This window comes from Schistocerca cancellata, chromosome 1 (assembly GCF_023864275.1).
Source record: "Schistocerca cancellata isolate TAMUIC-IGC-003103 chromosome 1, iqSchCanc2.1, whole genome shotgun sequence".
Classification (NCBI taxonomy): domain Eukaryota; kingdom Metazoa; phylum Arthropoda; class Insecta; order Orthoptera; family Acrididae; genus Schistocerca; species Schistocerca cancellata.
The window spans coordinates 223,612,316-223,636,578 of record NC_064626.1 but is presented as its reverse complement, the minus strand read 5'-3'; the positions used below and the strand labels follow the sequence as shown (position 1 = coordinate 223,636,578).

Below are 24,263 nucleotides of genomic sequence, written 5' to 3'. Positions count from 1 at the left end.
GTGCGGGGTGTCGGTGGGGTCAGGAGGTTGATGGAGTCAGGTGAAAGGTTTTGTAGGGGGCCTAAGGATCTGAGGATTCCTTGAAGCTCTGCCTGGACCTCAGGAATGGGATTACCTTGGCAAACTTTGTATGTGGTGTTGTCTGAAAGCTGACGCAGTCCCTCAGCCACGTACTCCTGACGATCAAGTACCACGGTCGTGGAACCCTTGTCCGCCGGAAGAATGACGATGGACCGGTCAGCCTTCAGATCACGGATAGCCTGGGCTTCAGCAGTGGTGATGTTGGGAGTAGGATTAAGGTTTTTTAAGAAGGATTGAGAGGCAAGGCTGAAAGTCAGAAATTCCTGGAAGGTTTGGAGAGGGTGATTTTGAGGAAGAGGAGGTGGGTCCCGCTGTGACGGAGGACGGAACTGTTCCAGGCAGGGTTCAATTTGGATAGTGTCTCGGGGAGTTGGATCATTAGGGGTAGGATTAGGATCATTTTTCTTCGTGGCAAAGTGATACTTCCAGCAGAGAGTACGAGTGTAGGACAGTAAATCTTTGACGAGGGCTGTTTGGTTGAATCTGGGAGTGGGGCTGAAGGTGAGGCCTTTGGATAGGACAGAGGTTTCGGATTGGGAGAGAGGTTTGGAGGAAAGGTTAACTACTGAATTAGGGTGTTGTGGTGCCAGATTGTGTTGATCGGAATTTTGAGGTTTTGGAGGGAGTGGAGCTGGAAGTGGGAGATTGAGTAGATGGGAGAGACTGGGTTTGTGTGCGATGAGAGGTGGTTGAGGTTTGCTGGAAAGGTTGTGAAGGGTGAGTGAGTTGCCTTTCCGGAGGTGGGAAACCAGGAGATTGGATAGTTTTTTGAGGTGAAGGGTGGCATGCTGTTCTAATTGGCGGTTGGCCTGTAGGAGGATGCTCTGAATAGCCGGTGTGGATGTGGGAGAGGAAAGATTGAGGACTTTTATTAAGGATAGGAGTTGACGGGTGTGTTCATTGGCTGAGTTGATGTGTAGGTGAAGGATTAGGTGGGTGAGGGCAATGGATTGTTCAGTTTGGAACTGGTATAGGGACTGATGGAAAGAAGGGTTGCAACCAGAGATGGGAACTTTAAGTGTGAGGCCTTTGGGGGTTATGCCAAATGTCAGACAAGCCTGAGAAAATAAAATATGTGAGCGTAATCTGGCTAGGGTGAAGGCATGCTTGCGGAGGGAATGTAAATAAAACTTAATGGGGTCGTTGTGGGGGTGTTGTGAGGGTGACATGGTATTAGAAGGTGGAAAGTTTAACATGAGGTTGAAATGAAAAAGAAAGATAGAAATATATGGGGAGAGATAAAGGTGAACTTGAAAGCAATTGGAGATCTGGTATGAAAAAAAGGAGAAAAAGTGTTGGTTAAGTTGATCTTGTATTGAACTTGGGTTGGTAGACAGCGATGTGCAAAAAGGTTAGGTGGTTGTGTTGCCGCTAAATCACGTTAAAGGACGGAGAAATTCGGGAAAATTTCGAAAAAACGTATTAAAGGAGTGGTGTTGTGGTGAAAGATTACGAAAATGGGGCTAACAATTGTAGAAAAAATGACGTTAAAACCTGTGGGGAGCGGCTAAAATGACGTTAAAGGACGGAGAAATTCGAGAAAATTTCGAAAAAACGTATTAAAGGAGTGGTGTTGTGGAGAAAGATTACGAAAATGGGGCTAACAATTGTAGAAAAAATGACGTTAAAACCTGTGGGGAGCGGCTAAAATGATCAGTGATGTGCGAAAAACGGAAGTGGAAATAAAGTTAAAGTTATTAGAAGTAGCCGAAATGGTTGCTAAATACGTGAAAGCAGCTGTTATTGAACTAGAAACGGTGGATTTTATAGCAGCGGTAGTGTTGAAAGCGGAAAATAAAATCTTTTGGTTATGGTTGGGAAGTGGGTTACGTATTGTTGAGCATATATATGGCGGGATAAAATTGTATATATATATATATATATATATATAGTTATAATAGAAGGAAACATTCCACGAAGGAAAAATATACTTAAAAACAAAGAATTTGTGACTTACCAAATGAAAGTGCTGGCAGGTCGACAGACACACAAACGAACACAAACATACACACAAAATTCAAGCTTTCGCAACAAACTGTTGCCTCATCAGGAAAGAGGGAAGGAGAGGGAAAGACGAAAGGATGTGGGTTTTAAGGGAGAGGGTAAGGAGTCATTCCAGTCCCGGGAGCGGAAAGACTTACCTTAGGGGGAAAAAAGGACGGGTATACACTCGCACACACACACATATCCATCCACACACATACAGACACAAGCAGACATATTAAAAGACAAAGAGTTTGGGCAGAGATGTCAGTCGAGGCAGAAGTGCAGAGGCAAAGATGATGTTGAATGACAGGTGAGGTATGAGTGGCGGCAACTTGAAATTAGCGGAGATTGAGGCCTGGTGGATAACGGGAAGAGAGGATATATTGAAGAGCAAGTTCCCATCTCAGGAGCTCGGATAGGTTGGTGTTAGTAGGAAGTATCCAGATAACCCGGACGGTGTAACACTGCGCCAAGATGTGCTGGTCGTGCACCAAGGCATGTTTAGCCACAGGGTGATCCTCATTACCAACAAACACTGTCTGCCTGTGTCCATTCATGCGAATGGACAGTTTGTTGCTGGTCATTCCCACATAGAATGCATCACAGTGTAGGCAGGTCAGTTGGTAGATCACGTGGGTGCTTTCACACGTGGCTCTGCCTTTGATTGTGTACACCTTCCGGGTTACAGGACTGGAGTAGGTGGTGGTGGGAGGGTGCATGGGACAGGTTTTACACCGGGGGCGGTTACAAGGGTAGGAGCCAGAGGGTAGGGAAGGTGGTTTGGGGATTTCATAGGGATGAACTAAGAGGTTACGAAGGTTAGGTGGACGGCGGAAAGACACTCTTGGTGGAGTGGGGAGGATTTCATGAAGGATGGATCTCATTTCAGTAGACATTGATAGAATTTTGCCCTGAAATGCGATCCATCCTTCATGAAATCCTCCCCACTCCACCAAGAGTGTCTTTCCGCCGTCCACCTAACCTTCGTAACCTCTTAGTTCATCCCTATGAAATCCCCAAACCACCTTCCCTACCCTCTGGCTCCTACCCCTGTAACCGCCCTCGGTGTAAAACCTGACCCATGCACCCTCCCACCACCACCTATTCCAGTCCTGTAACCCGGAAGGTGTACACGATCAAAGGCAGAGCCACGTGTGAAAGCACCCACGTGATTTACCAACTGACCTGCCTACACTGTGAAGCGTTCTATGTGGGAATGACCAGCAACAAACTGTCCATTCGCATGAATGGACACAGGCAGACAGTGTTTGTTGGTAATGAGGATCACCCTGTGGCTAAACATGCCTTGGTGCATGGCCAGCACATCTTGGCACAGTGTTACACCGTCCGGGTTATCTGGATACTTCCCACTAACACCAACCTGTCCGAACTCCGGAGATGGGAACTTGCCCTTCAGCATATCCTCTCTTCTCGCTATCCGCCAGGCCTCAATCTCCGCTAATTTCTAATTTCAATCTGCCGCCGCTCATACCTCACCTGTCTTTCAACATCATCTTTGCCTCTGTACTTCCGTCCCGACTGACATCTCTGCCCAAACTCTTTGCCTTTACAAATGTCTGCTTGTGTCTGTGTATATGCGGATGGATATGTGTGTGTGTGCGAGTGTATACCTGTCCTTTTTTCCCCCTAAGGTAAGTCTTTCCGCTCCCGGGATTGGAATGACTCCTTACCCTCTCCCTTAAAACCCATATCCTTTTGTCTTTCCTTCTCCTTCCCTCTTTCCTGACGAGGCAACCGTTGGTTGCGAAAGCTAGATTTTTGTGTGTATGTTTGTGTTTGTTAGTGTGTCTATCGACCTGCCAGCGCTTTTGTTTGGTAAGTCTCATCAAATATATATATATATATATATATATATATATATATATATATATATATATATATATATATATATATATATAATAGAGGGAAACATTCCACGTGGGAAAAATATATTTAAAAAGAAAGATGATGAGACTTACCCAACAAAAGCGCTGGCAGGTCGATAGACACACAAACTCTTTGCCTTTACAAATGTCTGCTTGTGTCTGTGTATGTGTGGATGGATATGTGTGTGTATGCGAGTGTAAACCTGTCCTTTTTTCCCCCTAAGGTAAGTCTTTCCGCTCCCGGGATTGGAATGACTCCTTACCCTCTCCCTTAAAACCCAATCCTTTTGTCTTTCCTTCTCCTTCCCTCTTTCCTGACGAGGCAACCGTTGGTTGCGAAAGCTAGAGTTTTGTGTGTATGTTTGTGTTTATATGTGTGTCTATCGACCTGCCAGCGCTTTTGTTGGGTAAGTCTCATCATCTTTCTTTAAAAAAAAAAAAAAAAAAAAAAATATATATATATATATATATATATATATATATATATATATATATATATATATATATATATATATATTAGTACACGTTAATTTGAGTGGAGATAAGCATAAAAGGTGGAACAAAAATGGTCATCAGAAGCTTTAATAGACCCCATGCTGCAGCAGCGGTATTGGCGGAACATTTGATGACAAACTTGGAAAATTTCCATGTAAATTTCCAGATCTTGCTATAACATTAAATGGAAATACCAACTTAGCAGCTATACAATGCAAGCCCCAAGTAATTAGGGCAGGTCGTAGGGACAGGGAATCATCTGAAATGGTTCTATATGCCTTATCAGAAAATTGCCTTGAGCAGTTAATCAGAGAACTGACTCTTGAAGATGAGATCTAAGATCTGCTGGTGACAAATGGGCCCAAAGTTTTCCCACTCGTTTAGGGCACAACAGAGAATCACTGACCATAAGGTCATTACAGCTTCACTGAATGTGGATGTAAATACAAATATAAAAAAAGGTAGGAAGATCTTTCTGTTTGGCAAGAGTGACACGAAACAGTTTTCAGATTGCCTGAGTTGTCAGAATGAAAATTTTATCTCCAGCACTAACAATGATGAGTATAAACGGACAAAGTTCAAGAACACTGTACAATATGATTTAGATAGGTATGGGCTGAGAAAGTTGTGAGGGATGGAAAAGACCCACCATGGTTCGACAGCCATGTTAGGAAGATGCTACAAAAATCAACAAGTCTCTCTGATAAACAAAAACTAAATAAACAAAATTAGTGTAATATGAACCAAGCTTTAAGCATTCAATGAAGTAAAATTCTGTCTACCGAGATGATGGAAAATCCTAAGTAGTTTAAACCAGTAAACAGATTGAAGCTGTCTATCCAAACACACCATGACCAAAATGGAATTAAAATAAAGAAGGATATACAAAAGACCAGTATTAAATGTCTTTTCCCAAAACTGTATCACAAAGGAAGATTTCACTGTGATACCTCCTTTAAATCATCACACCAACGCTAAAATTGCTGATATGGAAAGTGACCATGGTGTAAAAAAGCAACTAAAATCACTCAACAGAGAAAAGGCCACTAGACCTGACAGAATACCAATATAATTTTTCATAGAGCAGCAGTGTACAATATGTCTCTGAAGAATTGAAGTGTTCCTTATTGGGGGGGAGGGGGGGGGGGGGAGCCCAGCTCAGATGATTCCCATTTACAAGAAGCGTCATCAGACAGACACATAAAATGTCAGACTATTGTAGAATTTTTAAACATGATTTATGCTTGTGTATTATTTTATGGCGATCAAAAATCTCCTCTGTAGCGATCAACAGAGGTACTGAAAACAACAATCATGTTAAACTCAGCTCACTCTGTTCATCCACAAGACCCAGAAAGCAGTATGTACTGGTATCCAGATAGATGTTGTTTCCCTTGACTTCCATAAGATGTTCAAAACAGTTCTGCACTGCCACCTAATGAACAAAATATAGGTGTATGGAATATCACGCCAATTGCATGACTGGACTGAAGAATTTCTAGCAAACAGAACACTGCATGTTATTCTTAACAGAGAGAAGTCTTCAGACATAAAAGTAACTACACAGAAAGATCCATTATTGTGGTCACAAAACAACCACTGGAAGCAGTTACTTCCATAAAACATCTAAGAGTATTAATACAGAGTGGTTTTAAGTGGAACTACCAAATAAAACTACTCACGGAATAGGCAGCTACCATACTGCGATTCATTGGAAGATTTCTAAGGAAATGCAGTCCTTCAATAACAGAGGTAGCTTAAAAAATTCTCATTCAATCAGTACTTGAATACTACTCATCAGTATGGGATCTGTACCAGATAGGAGTGATATATAAAATGTAGAGAAGGACAAAAAATAGCAGTGCATTTTGTTACAGATTCATTTAGTAAGCATAAGAGTGTTAAGAAGATGATCAATCAACTCCAGTGGCAGTCACTTACGAGAGGTGTTCTGCATATTGGTGTGATTTACTGTTACAAGTTCCACGACCTTAGAGTCCCCAAAGATACTGCTTCCTCCTACATGTATATCACAAAAGGACTACAAATATAAAATTAGAGAAATTAGAACACACACAGAGGCTTAATAACAATCATTCTTCCCACAAATTATTCGCAACTGGCACAAGAAAGGGAGGATATTACAGCATACCATAATATAACATATACAGTCAAACATTCCCACTTAGTTTTGTTATACATTGCAACAACAGCACAGCAGAGAGTAAGCTACACTTCTTTTTTACAATAAGGAGCACATGCAGAGACCCCCCCCCCCATCTTTACATTTCTCTCCCCATGCCTCCCTTTCCCCCCCAATCAACTTCTTCCCACAATCACACTCTTCCCACATCTCTCTCTCTGTTGTATGCTCTGTACTCTTTTCGTCTTGGTGTGCGGCCACAGAATCATTTGTCCAAAGACCAGCCACAGAGTTATCTGTCCAAAGACCTGCCTCCTTCCAGTTACCCTCTCCTTGCATCCCTCCCGAGCCCCTTCCACCATCTCCATTAGCTCAGGCAACTGCTCTCAATAATCGAGTATCAATAATTAGTCTTGCCATGGCTACAGGATTGTGCATTTGTGTGTGTGTGTGTGTGTGTGTGTGTGTGTGTGTGTGTGTGTGAAAGCTAGTGCGACTGCTGTGTTCCATGCACTGATCAGCTACAGGTGATGGGTTGTCTTCCTCTTATTTTATGTATCCTTTCTGCTGATGGCATAAGCGTATAAGCCACTTGGTCTAGATAAGAAACATTTCAGTCAACATAGAAAGTTCTATGAGAAAATTCTCAGAATGGTTCACAAAAAACAAACTCATTGCAAATACTGAAATCAACTTCCATTTATTTCCACCACCTAGCCAAATGTCTTTCAGAGAAGATTAAAATGGGACACTCATGTGAATAATTTGTGAAAAAAACTCTCATCCACGTGACATGGTCTAAGAATATTAAAGCCTACATTAAGTAAAACTGTGGTAACGTATAGCATACATGTTTTTAGAATGAAAAGAAAAAGAGCTCTAATTATAATTTCTGATCTTAAAAAGATAAGAGTCCTGTAAATTTCACTTTACTGAGCTTGGTATTTTCAATGTCCCAGATTAATTCATTTTTTTAACTCTCTTGTTCACTGGGGACTACTGTACCAGAGAAAAATCAAGTGCACTCCAAACACATACCACATATACCAGAATACTATCCTGTCAGAGAAGCATAATTAATGTCGGTGTGAAAATACATAAAATCTCAGAGAAAATAAAATTTGCTACTTATCTAACATTTAAAATGAAGCTTAAGGTCATTCTAAGGAAGCACTTTTCTTGCCTGTAAAAGAACTTCTGAATATGTAAAATAGATTTTAAGAATAGGTACCAAATTTCAATCTGCCAGCTATTTTTGTTAATACTGTGTATTTCTGTATGCTTGTGTTGACCTGCCTTAAACAGTTACTTTTAAACTTAAATTATGAGAATATCTACCTACTTACTTTCACTTGTTTTGCTGATAAAAAATATAACTGTAAACTCATTTTGACCCAATCAATACCCATCTATGGTGAATGATTAAAATCAACCAATTAAATGAATGAACGAACAGGATCCTGTTTGGGAATGGCTGGAAATCAGCAGAACAGGGTTCAGTTTCCGCCTTGAGCTACCCTCGATCAGTGTATTATTTTGATTCAACAATATCTGCACGATGATTCCTGCGGTTTCTGGTTCTCCCCTCTATAGGCACCTAACCCTACCTTTGACACAACACTCTGTTAAGTGAATGATTAATGATAGATCCTGTACTTCCTGTAGACAAGACTGTTCCACAGGACAGGTTATTACTTGAGGTACCTCTAGTACATAATTCTTGGAAGTCCTCCCAACACACCCATTTGCAGCAACTTTCAGTCACTTTACAGTAATCAAGGCACTTTTCATCAGTTAACACATCCCAAAACTGAGAACAGTATTCACAAAGTGGGATCCACTGTGGCTGGTGAAGTGTTTCATGGAATGGTAGACAAATAGCTTTAAACTAAGCTTGCCGATTCTCTTATTATTTCTGGGTCTGTTATGCTACAACTTTTACTAGTCCCCTTTCATAACTGAATCTATAAGACCCAAAAGGAGACTTCTATTACGGCAGCAGAAAAACCTGAAAACATGAAACTTTTTGAGGCTATGATGGAAAAAAAGGGCTGGAAAACAGTATTAATTTGTGACAACGGACACCCCTGTGGAAAGATAACATTAAACACAACAAATGTTGGTTTTAACATCTGCTATAGTAATTTTAAATCACAAATGTACATTTACTATGAAACATGTTATGCACAGCCCTCAAAACTTACAAAATTCTCAAAAATATGTATTTATTCATGTAGATATACAGGGTGTTACAAAAAGGTACGGCCAAACTTTCAGGAAACATTCCTCACACACAAAGAAGGAAAATATGTTATGTGGACATGTGTCCGGAAACGCTTACTTTCCATGTTAGAGTTCATTTTATTACTTCTCTTCAGATCACGTTAATCATGGAATGGAAACACAGAGCAACAGAACGTACCAGCGTGACTGCAAACACTTTGTTACAGGAAATGTTCAAAATGTCCTCTGTTAGCGAGGATACGTGCATCCACCCTCCGTCGCATGGAATCCCTGATGTGCTGATGCAGCCCTGGAGAATGGCGTATTGTATCACAGCCCACAATACGAGCACAAAGAGTCTCTACATTTGGTACTGGGGTTGCGTAGACAAGAGCTTTCAAATGCCCCCATAAATGAAAGTCAAGAGGGTTGAGGTCAGGAGAGCGTGGAGGGCATGGAATTGGTCTACCTCTACCAATCCATCGGTCACCGAATCTGTTGTTGAGAAGCATACGAACACTTCGACTGAAATGTGCAGGAGCTCCATCGTGCATGAACCACATGTTGTGTCGTACTTGTAAAGGCACATGTTCTAACAGCACAGGTAGAGTATTCCGTATGAAATCATGGCAGTGAATCGAGGAAGTACAGTACATACTGACGAAACTAAAATGAGCTCTAACATGGAAATTAAGCGTTTCTGGACACATGTCCACATAACATATTTTCTTTATTTGTGTGTGAGGAATGTTTCCTGAAAGTTTGGCCGTACCTTTTTGTAACACCCTGTATACAGAAATTAGGGGTGAATGACATTTTTTGAACAAAACTACACTGTATAAAGCACCAACACTTTTCAGCATCTGGAAATACTCAATAATATAGTTTTTTTCTTTTTGGATGAGGATGTTGTGATGTTGTCTTCAGTTCACAGACTGGTTTGATGCTGCTCTCCATGCTACTCTATCCTGTGCAAGATTCTGCATTTCCAAGTAACTTCTGCACCATACATCCTTCTGAATTTGCTTAGTGTATTCATCTCTTGATATCCCTCTACAATTTTTAACCTCCACACTTCCCTCCAGTACTAAGTTGGTGGTCCCTTGATGCCTCAGACTATGTCCTACCAACCAATCCCTTCTTCTAGTCAAGTTGTGCCACAAAGTCCTCTTCTCCCTAATTCCATTCATTACCTCCTCATTAACTTAATCATAGCTAACATTTGGTTTAAGAATCACGATAGAAGGCTGTATACATGGAAGAACCCTGGAGATACTAAAAGGTATCAGATAGATTATATAATGGTACGACAGAGATTTAGGAACCAGGTTTTAAATTGTAAGACATTTCCAGGGGCAGATGTGGACTCTGACCACAATTTATTGGTTATGACCTGTAGATTAAAACTGAAGAAACTGCAAAAAGGTGGGAATTTAAGGAGATGGGACCTGGATAAACTGAAAGAACCAGAGGTTGTAGAGAGTTTAAGGGAGAGCGTAAGGGAACAATTGACAGGAATGGGGGAAAGAAATACAGTAGAAGAAGAATGGGTAGCTTTGAGGGATGAAGTAGTGAAGGCAGCAGAGGATCAAGTAGGTAAAAAGAAGAGGGCTAGTAGAAATCCTTGGGTAACAGAAGAAATATTGAATTTAATTGATGAAAGGAGAAAATATAAAAATGCAGTAAGTGAAGCAGGCAAAAAGGAATACAAACGTCTCAAAAATGAGATCGACAGGAAGTGCAAAATGGCTAAGCAGGCATGGCTAGAGGACAAATGTAAGGATGTGGAGGCTTATCTCACTAGGGGTAAGATAGATACTGCCTACAGGAAAATTAAAGAGACCTTTGGAGATAAGAGAACCACTTGTATGAACATCAAGAGCTCAGATGGAAACCCAGTTCTAAGCAAAGAAGGGAAAGCAGAAAGGTGGAAGGAGTATATAGAGGGTCTATACAAGGGCAATGCACTTGAGGACAATATTAGGGAAATGGAAGAGGATGTAGATGAAGATGAAATGGGAGATACGATACTGCGTGAAGAGTTCGACAGAGCACTGAAAGACCTGAGTCGAAACAAGGCCCCCGGAGTAGACAACATTCCATTGGAACTACTGACGGCCTTGGGAGAGCCAGTCCTGACAAAACGCTACCATCTGGTGAGCAAGATGTATGAAACAGGCGAAATACCCTCAGACTTCAAGAAGAATATAATAATTCCAATCCCAAAGAAAGCAGGTGTGGACAGATGTGAAAATTACCGAACAATCAGTTTAATAAGCCACAGCTGCAAAATACTAACACGAATTCTTTACAGACGAATGGAAAAACTAGTAGAAGCCGACCTCGGGGAAGATCAGTTTGGATTCCGTAGAAATACTGGAACACGTGAGGCAATACTGACCTTACGACTTATCTTAGAAGAAAGATTAAGGAAAGGCAAACCTACGTTCCTAGCATTTGTAGACTTAGAGAAAGCTTTTGACAATGTTGACTGGAATACTCTCTTTCAAATTCTAAAGGTGGCAGGGGTAAAATACAGGGAGCGAAAGGCTATTTACAATTTGTATAGAAACCAGATGGCAGTTATAAGAGTCGAGGGGCATGAAAGAGAAGCAGTGGTTGGGAAGGGAGTAAGACAGGGTTGTAGCCTCTCCCCGATACTATTCAATCTGTATATTGAGCAAGCAGTAACGGAACAAAAGAAAAATTCGGAGTAGGTATTAAAATCCATGGAGAAGAAATAAAAACGTTGAGGTTCGCTGATGACATTGTAATTCTGTCAGAGACAGCAAAGGACTGTGAAGAGCAGTTGAACGGAATGGATAGTGTCTTGAAGGGAGGATATAAGATGAACATCAACAAAAGCAAAACGAGGATAATGGAATGTAGTCGAATTAAGTCGGGTGATGCTGAGGGTATTAGATTAGGAAATGAGGCACTTGAAGTAGTAAAGGAGTTTTGCTATTTGGGGAGCAAAATAACTGATGATGGTCGAAGTAGAGAGGATATAAAATGTAGACTGGCAATGGCAAGGAAAGCGTTTCTGAAGAAGAGAAATTTGTTAACATCAAGTATAGATTTAAGTGTCAGGAAGTCATTTCTGAAAGTATTTGTATGGAGTGTAGCCATGTATGGAAGCGAAACATGGACAGTAAATAGTTTGGACAAGAAGAGAATAGAAGCTTTCGAAATGTGGTGCTACAGAAGAATGCTGAAGATTAGATGGGTAGATCACATAACTAATGAGGAAGTATTGAATAGGATTGGGGAGAAGAGAAGTTTGTGGCACAACTTGACTAGAAGAAGGGATCGGTTGGTAGGACATGTTCTGAGGCATCAAGGGATCACCAATTTAGTATTGGAGGGCAGCGCAGAGGGTAAAAATCGTAGGGGGAGACCAAGAGATGAATACACTAAGCAGATTCAGAAAGATGTAGGTTGCAGTAGGTACTGGGAGATGAAGAAGCTTGCACAGGATAGAGTAGCATGGAGAGCTGCATCAAAACCAGTCTCAGGACTGAAGACCACAACAACAACAACCTCCTCATTAGTTACGTGATCTATCCATCTAATCTTCAGCATTCTTCTGTAGCACCAAATTTTGAAATCTTCTATTCTCTTCTTGTCTAAACTACTCATCGTCCATGTTTCACATCCATACATTGTTACACTCCATACAACTACTTTCCTGACACTTAAATCTCTACTCAATGTTAACAAATTTCTCTTCTTCAGAAACACTTTTCTTGCCATTGCCGGTCTACATTTTATATCCTCCCTACTCTGACCATCATCAGTTATTTTGCTCCCCAAACAGTAAAACTTATCTACTACATTAAGTGTCTCATTTTGTAATATAATTCCCTCACCGTCACCTTATTTAATTAGACTAAGTTCCTTATCCTCATTTTCCTTTTGCTGATGTTCATCATATAGCCTCCTTTCAAGATACTGTCCATTCCGTTCAACTGCTCTTCCAGGTCCTTTGCTGACTCTTACAGAATTACAATGTAATTGGCAAACTCAAAAGTTTTTATTTCTTCTCCATGGATTTTAATTCCTACTCCAATTTTTTATTTTCTTTCCTTTACTGCTTGCTCAATGAATAGATTGAATAAACATCAGGGATAGGCTATAACCCTTTCTCACTCCCTTCTCAACCACTGATTCCCTTTCATGCCCCTCGACTCTTATAACTGCAATCTGGTTTCTGTACAAATTGTAAATAGCTTTCTGCTCTACAAATGCTAGAAACGTAGGTTTGCCTTTCCTTAATCCATCGTCTAAGATAAGTCGTAGTTTCAGTATTGCCTCATGTGTTCCAATATTTCTACAGAATCCAAACTGATCTTCCCCAAGATCAGCTTCTACCAGTTTTTCCATTCGTCCGTAAAGAATTTGTGTTAGGATTTTGCAACTGTGACTTATTAAATTGATAGTTCGGTAATTTTCACACCTGTCAGCACCTCGTCTGTCTCACATCTTACTCACCAAATGGTAGAGTTCTGTCAGTGCCGGGTCTCCCAAGGCTATTAGAATTCCTAATGGAATATTGTCTACTCCAGGGGCCTTGTTTTGACTTAGGCCTTCCACTGCTCTGTCAAATTCTTCACATAGTATCCTATCTCCCATTTCATCTTCACCTATGTCCTCTTCCATTTTTATAATATTGCCCTCACGTACATTGCCCTTGTATAGACCCTCCATATGCTCCTTCTACCTTTCTGCTTTCCCTTCCTTGATTAGAACTGAGCTCTTGATATTTATACAAGTGGTTCTCTTTTCTCCAAAGGTCTCTCTAATTTTCTTGTAGGCAGTATCTATTTTACCCCTAGTGATATATGCCTATACATCCTTGCATCTGTCCACTAGCCATCCCTGCTTAGCCATTTTGCATTTCCTGTGGATCTCATTTTTGAGACATTTGTATTCCTTTTTGCCTGCTTCATTTACTGCATTTTTACATTTTCTCCTTTCATCAATTAAATTCAATATCTCTTCACTTACCCGAGGATTTCTACTAGCCCTCGTCTTTTTACCTACTTGGGCCTTTGCAATTTCACCATTCAAAGTTGCCCATTCTTCTTCTACTGTATTTGTTTCCCCTGTTCTTGTTCGATGAGGATACTATCGCTAAAAGCTTCTAGAAACCACAAATTAAATTTACAATTGAAAAGACAGTAACAATTTTGTGCAGCATTCACAAATATTCAGAAATACAGGCTTTATCATGATACACACAAATGGTAACATGATAAAAGCAAACAGTAAAATATTAGGATCTAGAATTTCGAATTTGACCTATCACGCACACGCAATCTAACACAAAATGAAATTTGTTGTTGGCTTATATTTGTAAATAAATGTGTTAAATAGGTGGATGTTTTACGTAGATAAATTTCTAACATATTCTACACTAGTGTGCCAAAGATGAACACTAAATGTCAGTTTTTCTCACCAAAGTCACATAAATTGTGGGTCACCAACAAAGCAAGGTTTCTGCTTGAGGTGGCTAACAATGCATCAGTTATATCCCAACTGTATGTTTTGGGCACTGTGTATGTTTGATGTTAGGTTAATAAGTTATTACCTTCCTCCATAATCCTTCCAACATCTTGTTCACAAAATATGGTATCATTTTACGATCTTGCTTAACTTGGATATTAGTACCTTTGTATGTGACAAAATTAGTGACAAATGTGATAATGAAAGTAGATAATTGGTCAGTTAACAGGAGTGGCCTGGTACAATTGTTGGTTGTAAACTTCCATAAAATCCCTGCTGCAATAGAATTTCAAAACACTGAAATTCAATCCTCGATTTTGAAACAAATCACGAATTAAAATGAAGTCTGTAAAAACCTAACAGAATAACTACATAAACTAAAATATGTGCTATGTAATGGAATTTTAAGCAAATAAAAAAAGAGATATATACCACAGGATGAACCTTCTTTATCTGCTCTTCTACCTCTGCCTCCATTCCACCCTTGCTTTCCTAGCCAGCTCTTCTTTTTTGGTTCCTTTGTTACTTCCTTTTATCATCCTAAGGTCACTTTATTTCTTTTTTTTCTTTTGATGTTAAGTTTTTTCAGTGTTCCCCCTCTATCTATATGATCCTCCTATCCCCATCCCATCTTCCTCCATCTAATACAATCCTATATATCCTTACATCTGGGAACAATCCCTGTATTCACACATGCTTGCCCCATTTGCCTTCTTAATTTCCACACATCAGCAGTAATCACTTTCATATTTATGCCACTTATCACTTTATCTTTAAGATGAGGGGTTATCTGACCTCTCAGTCATTTACTTTTCTATTATGACAACAGGAAAATCTGAAATGCTTTAAATGCAAACATTTTAGGTTAGGCTTTACGATGAGTTTTATTGACATTAAATGAAACAACAAGTTTACTGTTACCAGTCACGACTAATAACAGTTAACTTGTTGTTTCGTTTAATATCAATAACAGTCACGGTAAAGCCTAACCTAAAATGTTCGCATTTAAAGTATTTCAGATTTTCCTGTTGTTATAATAGAAAAGTAAATGGTAACAGTGAACTTGTTGTTTCAGTTAATGTCAATAACAGTCACGGTAAAACCTAACCTAAAATGTTTGCATTTAAAGTTAATCTGCCCAGTCAGGCAATCAAGGCAATTTTCGAACGGTGACTGGTAACAGTAAACTTGATGTTTCATTTAATTAAAATCTGAAATGTTTTTGAGGTTATGGAGACTAACTGCCTGTGTTAATTTTGATTAAACATTTATCCAAACTCTTCTGCTTTCTTCAGAATCTTGCTTTATGCCATTTTCTAACAGGCAAACTATGAAACAAATCCTAACAACATCTTAAAGACTCCAGTTAAAAACTTTCAATTTACAAGCAACAGGACAGAAATAACTGTCAACTTAAATAGTTAAAGTTGATTACTCATTCGTAAACTGTATCTCTACATTACTTTTATACTGGAGGCCACGATATAGAAAATGATTTGAACAAGAACCCAAGTACATGTTACATGAAAAAACAAGTAAAAGAATGTGTTTCACTTGGCCAAGAGTCATAGGTGAAGAAGCAACAGCAATTTGCTGACTCTTATTATATTTATTAGTTTTGTCATTCTGTATGCAGCAGTTGTAGGATAGTAAAACACTTTGTTTCATGTGTTTGCTCCTGTGGCTGATAACAATTCCTGTAAGTCTTGTTACATTGTTTCCTATTCAAATTATAAACTATTCAGTGGCTGTTACCTGTTCCAGGAGCTTGTGATGGGAAATTTATGAATGCTTTGTATACTGTACGCAAAATATATTATGCAGTTTACAACTAAACTCCTATTAAGTGGGGCAAATCTTGAGTTGGTGATAACTGTCAACACCACACTTCAACTTCGACACACACCAAGCGGAGTACACTACTTCTTGTCTTTGTGTATGCTCTACAGTTCAATTGCCAAACTCTCAACATACTGTCAATGTACAATGAAAGTGAAGAATGGTATCAGTTATCTGCAAGTTGACTAGAACAATCCTAACAGTATGTCAGATGTTCACCACGTGGCAGCAAGTTACAAATTTATAAATACTGGCATACTAGCAGTGTACAGATAGTCACTGCACTAGCAATTCCCAACAGGGGGTTAGTTAGTTAATTAATTAGTTAGTTAGTTAGCTACGTGTTCCACTGATCAATCTCACAGTAATCGTTATGATGTGGAACGTGTCAAGTGCAGCTATAGATTTATTTATTCCCATTTAAGAATTCATCTATAGTACGAGATGCATTCAAGTTCTAAGGCCTCCGTTTTTTTTTTTTTTTCGGACTGGAAAGAGATAGAAACATGCGCATTGTTTTAAAATGAGGCCGCGTTCATTGTCAATACGTCCCAGAGATTGCAGCACTGTACGGCAGATGGAATTTTACTGCCAGCGGCGAGAATGAGAACTTTTTTAAATACTTAAAATGGCGACGTTTTCCTTACTTGAACAGCGTGCAATCATTCGTTTTCTGAATTTGCGTGGTGTGAAACCAATTGAAATTCATCGACAGTTGAAGGAGACATGTGGTGATGGAGTTATGGATGTGTCGAAAGTGCGTTCGTGGGTGCGACAGTTTAATGAAGGCAGAACATCGTGTGACAACAAACCGAAACAACCTCAGGCTTGCACAAACCGGTCTGACGACATGATCGAGGAAGTGGAGAGAATTGTTTTGGGGGATCGCTGAATGACTGTTGAACAGATCGCCTCCAGAGTTGGCATTTCTGTGGGTTCTGTGCACACAATCCTGCATGACGACCTGAAAATGCGAAAAGTGTCATCCATGTGGGTGCCACGAATGCTGACGGACGACCACATGGCTGCCCGTGTGGCATGTTGCCAAGCAATGTTGACGCGCAACGACAGCATGAATGGGACTTTCTTTCCGTTGGTTGTGACAATGGATGAGACGTGGATGCCATTTTTCAATCCAGAAACAAAGCGCCAGTCACAGCTCAATGGAAGCACACAAATTCACCGCCACCAAAAAAATTTCGGGTAACCGCCAGTGCTGAAAAAATGATGGTGTCTATGTTCTGGGACAGCGAGTGCGTAATCCTTACCCATTGCGTTCCAAAGGGCACTACGGTAACAGGTGCATCCTATGAAAATGTTTTGAAGAACAAATTCCTTCCTGCACTGCAACAAAAACGTCCGGGAAGGGCTGCGCGTGTGCTGTTTCACCAAGACAACGCACCCGCTCATCGAGCTAACGTTTCGCAACAGATTCTTCGTGATAACAACTATGAAGTGATTCCTCATGCTCCCTACTCACCTGACCTGGCTCCTAGTGACTTTTGGCTTTTTCCAACAATGAAAGACACTCTCCGTGGCCGCACATTCACCAGCCGTGCTGCTATTGCCTCAGTGATTTTCCAGTGGTCAAAACAGACTCCTAAAGAAGCCTTCGCCGCTACCAAGGAATCGTGGCGTCAGCGTTGTGAAAAATGTGTAAGTCTGCAGGGCGATTATGCTGAGAAGTAATGCTAGTTTCATCGATTTCGGGTGAGTAGTTAATTAGAAAAAAATCGGAGGCCTTAGAACTTGAATGCACCTCATATAGGAGGAGTAGTCAAGAAAATATGGTTTCAATTTATTTCTGAAACTATTACTGCAATCTATCGGACATCTTATTTCATCTGGTAATTCATCGAAAAGTTTTACAGCAGCACATTTTACCCCTTTCTGTGCCAAAGACAGGTTAAGTAGAGGATAAAGTACATCTTTCTTCTTCTTCTGGTATTATAATCATGAATATCACTGTGGTTTTTAAAATGGTCCATGTTGTCGAGAGCAAATTTCATTATTGAGTAAATATACTGTGAGGTGGTCGTAAGAATTCCTAACTTTTTAAACAGATGCCTACAAGATGTGCGACAATGACCCATACATTATTCTAACCACTTTCTTTTGAGCAACGAATACTTTTTGCGTAAGTGTTGGGTTCCCCCAAAATATTACTCTGTATGACATTAGAGAGTGAAATTATGTGAACTGTATTAGTTTACTAATTTCTATATCCTCAAAATTTGGCAATTACTTTGATTGCAAAAGTTGGTGAACCTAGTCACTTCAGGAGATCCACAATATGAATTTTCCAATTAAGATTCTCATCTATATGTACACCCAGAAACTTAGTATGCTCTACCGTGGCTACTGACTTCTGTTGATGTGTTATATTTATTGAAGGAACTGTACTCCTTGCAGCAGAAAATTGGATGCACTGTGTTTTTTCAGAGTACAGAGCTAACCCACTCACAGAAAACCAATTAATAACTTTTCCAAAGACGTTATTTGTATCATTTTCTACTGGACTTTCTTTTGCTGGATTAATAATGATGCTTGTATCATCAGCAAACAGTGTCAGTTTAGCTTAGAAGGGAGGTCATTCAGATATATCAAGAACAGAAGGGCACCCATGATCAAACCCAGAGGAACACCTAATGTATTTTCACCCCAATATGTGAAGTGGCAAACTTCCTTAAATCACTTAAACCATGTAAAGAAACATTTTGCTTCCTGTTCTGTAGATACGACTTAAGCCACTCACATGCTGTTCCATTTATACCACAGAATTGTAATTTCTGTAACATAATGTCATGGTTCACACAATCAAATGTTTTGGATAAGTCACATAAAATTCCTATTGCTGACATTTTACTATTTAAATTGGGCAATGAAACTGTATATTGTTTTCTCAGTGGAACAGCATTTTTGAAATTCGAAATGTGGTTTGCTATGTATCCCATTACTGTTTAAATAGCTAACCACTCTGGCTGTATTACTTTCTCGACGGTTTTGAAAGTGCTGTAAGCATGGATACCGGATGCTAATTATTGACATCTGTGGTGTCCCCTTTCTTGTAGAGAGGCTTGGCAATGGTATATTTTAACTTGTCAGGGAAAATACCTTGATTTAGTGATGCATTACATATGCAACTCAGAATATCAGCTGCAACTGCTCCACACTGTATGGGCATTTATTTTTTGAAGATTTAATGATTTTCCTTATTTCACAAGATGATGTTAGGTGAAAATTAATCTGGCTAAAATTTCTCAAAACTAACTCTTCCATGTTCTGCTTGGGTTTTCCTTTTGGACTATTCTCACCAATTTTTCACCTACACTTAAGAAATGGTTGTTAAATACATTAGCTACTTGTGTACTGTTGGTTAAGAGGCTCTCATTCTCTTTAATACTAATACTACCTACCCTAGTGGTTACTTTTCTTGTCTTCCTTCTAACAACATTCCATAATGATTTGATTTTTTTGCCAGAGCTTTTAATTTCATCTCTAACATACATATCTCTTGATTTTCTGCCAACTTTTCTCAATACATTACAACAATTTTTATGTGTAAAATTATTTCCAGGTCTTTATTAAGCCTTGCTGTCTCGTGCAGTTTTCTTTTTCCTTCTGAAGACACTTTAATACCTGTAGTAATCCAAGGTTTCTTTGAAAACTGTTTGGTGTTACATTTAGTAATTTTTTTTTGGGACAGCTATGTTCAAAAAAGGATATAAATTTATCATGAAATACGTTGGATTTATCATTAGCTCTTGGCTCATTATATACATCTCCCCAATTAACATTACTTAAACTTTCTCTGAAGTGGTTGGGCAATCCTACACTTTTACTTAATGATTTCTGAACTGTACATTCTGCTAGGTTTTGTAAGTTAATCGCCGGCCGGAGTGGCTGAGGGGTTCTAGGCGCCACAGTCTGGAACTGCGCGACCGCTACGGTCACAGGTTCGAATCCTGCCTCAGGCATGGATGTGTGTGATGTCCTTAGGTGAGTTAGGTTTAAGTAGTTCTAAGTTCTAGGAGACTGATGACCTCAGAAGTTAAGTTCCATAGTGCTCAGAGCCATTTGAACCATTTTTGTAAGTTAATCAATCGTGCGTCATGGTCTTATAATCCATTTATCACAGGGAAAACAAGTGTTACGTTTTACATCCTCTTGCTGCAGGAATAGATTATCTATTAAAGTCCTACTGTCTTGAGCTATAGTGATCACTGATTCTAAGTAGTATATTAACAACATATCTAGTTCACTTTTCCTATCAGAATTACTTAGAAAATTTACATTGAAATCACCACAGATTAATAATTTCTTCTTTTTGTCTGACAGACAGTGTAATAAAGAGTCAAACTTTTTTTATGAATACCTCCCAATCACCTAATGGGGACCTGCATACTGTTGCTAATATCAACACCACATTATCTAGCTGTAGTTCACATGCAAAAACTTCAAAGTGCTGATCAACACAAAATTTGCTTACTTCTACAGTTTTGTATTTATACCCTTGTTTTGTGTAAATGGCAACTCCTCCTTTATCCATGCTAAATCTGCAAGTGTAAGATGCTAAATTATACCCATTGATCCTGACACTATTCATCCCCACCGTTACATGGTGTTCACACAGACAAATTATATCAAACTCATTCTTATTTTTGAGATCATCTAAACACACGAACAGCTCATATACTTTATTTTTTATTCTCCTGACATTTTGATGAAATGAGTTGATACTAGCATTAGCTTTATCCCCATTTACTGTACATGAAGCTTCTTTTATTCTATTTTTCTTCATTGTTGTCTGCCTGGACTTTGGCTTTACCCTAAAAAAACCTGTCTGCCTGGTCCGATTACCCACAGGAATCATCCCTTGTGTGACTGGAGGCCCCATTACAGTATCTGCAAAGTGAACTTATCTCTCCCCTTCCTATTTACATGCAGGCCACGTGTAGTGTATCCCCATCTGTCAATAGCATCAACTGGAACAACACTTACTTGACATTTTGCTGGTGCCAGGAACATCCTGTTCAGCTCAACTTTAACATTCCTTACAACAGTGTTTACCCAGGACTGATTCATGGTGCTGAAAGACCTCCACAAAGCCTACATCTATGTGTCCAGTTTCTGCTCCTATTTTATCCAGGCCACTCCTATTACTATGTCTTGGATTCATAGCCACGTTGTTTTTGGGTCTCCCATATATAATTATCTGATCTTCCTTTTCAAACTCCCTGCTAGCTGACCTAAGTTTTCTGTCACCTGGCTAAGGCTAGCACTTGGTTTCGCAAAACTTGTGACCTGGTACTGTGCACCCAATTTCTTCTGAAGCTGCTGGCTTACAACCCTCCCATGACTGCTACCTAGAAGCAGAATTCTTCTTTTCCTATTCTGATTTGATCCCAACCTGTCTTTTTTCTTTAAGATAATATTCAGTTTCAACCTACATTCAATTACATCTGGATGTGGCCCTTCCTCTAATACTTCAAATAGAAAGCCAAACTAACTGAATTTCAAAAGTGTTTTCAACAGTTTCCCTTTTTTGCCCTATGCTTGCCTCTTTTTCCCAGCATCCCATCTTTTGTCTCCCTTAACCTACATAATTCCAAATTTGCGTTTTCTTATTCGGCCTTAAGGGCATAAATTTTTTTCTCTTGTTCAGTGATTTTTCTATCTTTTCTACATAACCTACATTGCCATGGAAGAGCCTCTTTAGCTACCCACGTTTCCTCACCACTACATTCGCCCCAATGAAACCATAACCCACAGTCTTCACAGAATACCCCTTCCTTCAGATTTCTACGGCAACTACCACATTTGTCACACATGGTTTGACAGAAAAATTTACACAAAAATGAATACTTGTATTTGTTTTCTGTAGTTGAGGTACGAAAACAAATGAAATTCATTGCTGAATGAAGTTGAAGCATGTTAATAACATATTGGTCACAGCAAAAGTCTACAAAAGGGGCGGTAAATTCACAAATGATACATCTCATCTGATTTCAATAATCATAATACCAACATTATAAACTTATCAGCTCACCAGTTAATGTTGCTTCACTAGCATAAACACATGTATAATTTACCCTCATAGAGAGAGAGAAGTAGTAACATCTCTCATACTTCATGTCAATGCCCCTTCATATGAACTGTATGGCCTATTAATACACATTATTTCTAGTTATTAATCCAACATACTATCTTTTCAACATTTATTAGAAATGTTAAATTGGAAAAAATGCTTACTCTCTCATGTTGTGAATTATTTTCAGCGTCATTGCTAGAGTTATTGAAGGTATGAGAGGAAGAACCTTCATATAAACAGCTATCAGATGTGTGTGCCAATGGTTTAGACAACTGCTGAGTATCTGAAAGAAAGAAACATTATCACTGATTCAAATTTTATGGACTGAAGTCTCAAAGATCATAAGTTTTTTTGTGTTAACACACTCAATGTAATTAAACACAAACTTCAAAACTAGTAGAACTTACTCTAATCATCACCAAATCAAAAGTGAAATTTGGATGATAAATTTCCAACCAATTCTCAGAAAAACAGGCTTAAGACAAGATGACTGTCTATCATCATTACTGTTCAACTGTGCACTGGAGTGTATAATGAGAGACTGGCACAAGAATACCCTAAAGAACGTAAGAATTGGAAGTGTAAAAAGTGATATAAGTTTAAACTGCTTGCAATTTGCTGATGACCTTGCTCTCCTACCAAACAACGTTCAAGAAGCCAGACAAGAAGATAAATCACAATGATTTCGAAAATAAGATGTCAACTGAACTGAGTAAAAACCCTAAGAGATTTTGGTCGTATTTAAAATCAGTAAGTGGGTCAAAACCATCTATTCATTCTCTCAGCGACCACTCTGGCACCGAAATGGAAGATAACAGAGAGAAGGCCAAAATATTGAATTCAATCTTCCGAAGTTGTTTCACCGTGGAAGATTGTACACTGTACCTCCTTTCAATCGCCATGCAAACATCATAATGGCAGATATTGAGATATCCGATTGCGGAATTGTAAAGCAGCTACAATCGTTTAGCAGTGGAAAGGCTTCAGGACCAGATGAGATACCTATAAGATTCTATAAAGATTGAACTTGCTCCCCTTCTAGCAGTAATTTATTGTAGATTGCTTGAGCAACGAAAGGTACCTAATGACTGGAAAAAAGTGCAAGTCATTCCCGTTTTTAAGAAGGGCGGTACGACAAATCCACACAATTATAGATCTATATCGTTGACGTCAATCTGTTGCAGAATTATGGAACATGTTTTATGCTCAAGAATTATGATGTTCTTGGGAAATGAACAGCTCCTCTGTAAAAATCAACATGGATTCCCCAAACAGAGATCCTGCGAAACTCAGTTCGCTCGCTCCTCATTAGTTATTCCATCTACTCATCTGATTTTCAGTGTTCTCCCGCAGCATCAGTTTCAAAAGCTTTCAGTTTCTTCTTGTCCGAACTGTTTATCATCCATCTTCCAGTTCTGTACAAAGCTACAGTCCAGAAGAGACTTCCTAACATTTAGGTCCGTATTAGTGTTAGCAAATTTCTCTTTACAAATTTCTATTTTTTAGAAATGCTTTCCTCAATATTTGTATTATGTATTTTATATCATCTCTGCTTCGGCCAGCATCAGTTATTTTTCTGCCCAAATAATGAAACTGGTTGACTACCTTTAGTGTGTCATTTTTTAATCTTATTCTCTGTATTACCTGATTTGATTCAACTACATGCCATTATCCTGTTTTACTTTTGTTAATGTTCTTGTTATAACTGTCATTTAAGACATTATCTATTCCACTCAGCTGTTCTTCAAAGTGTTTTTCCATCTCCGACAATATTACAACATTGCCAGCAAAGCATAGAATTTCCATTCCCCCCCCCCCCCCCCCCCCCCCCCATGAACCCTGTGACAAAGCAAGCTGGGATATTTTTACTTCCCCTCTTGCCCTTTTGCCATCTGCCTCCTTAAATTTGTTTTTTTAAATTTTAACTACTTATCATTAACATGTGTGAATATAATCCTGCATTTTCATAAAAGAGAAAGGCTGGCCCTTAGTGTTAAAGAATATAACACCAGAA

At 39.2% G+C, this 24,263-nt stretch overlaps 1 protein-coding gene across 1 annotated transcript in view; it reads right to left on the bottom strand.

Moving 5' to 3' along the window:
- Positions 1-24,263, bottom strand: part of LOC126169628 (uncharacterized) — a 194,401-nt gene that overhangs the window by 61,374 nt on the left and 108,764 nt on the right. The window contains exon 5 of the mRNA XM_049920657.1: positions 22,411-22,532. Coding sequence (XP_049776614.1) covers positions 22,411-22,532 — 122 coding nt within the window. The remainder of the gene's footprint in view (positions 1-22,410; positions 22,533-24,263) is intronic.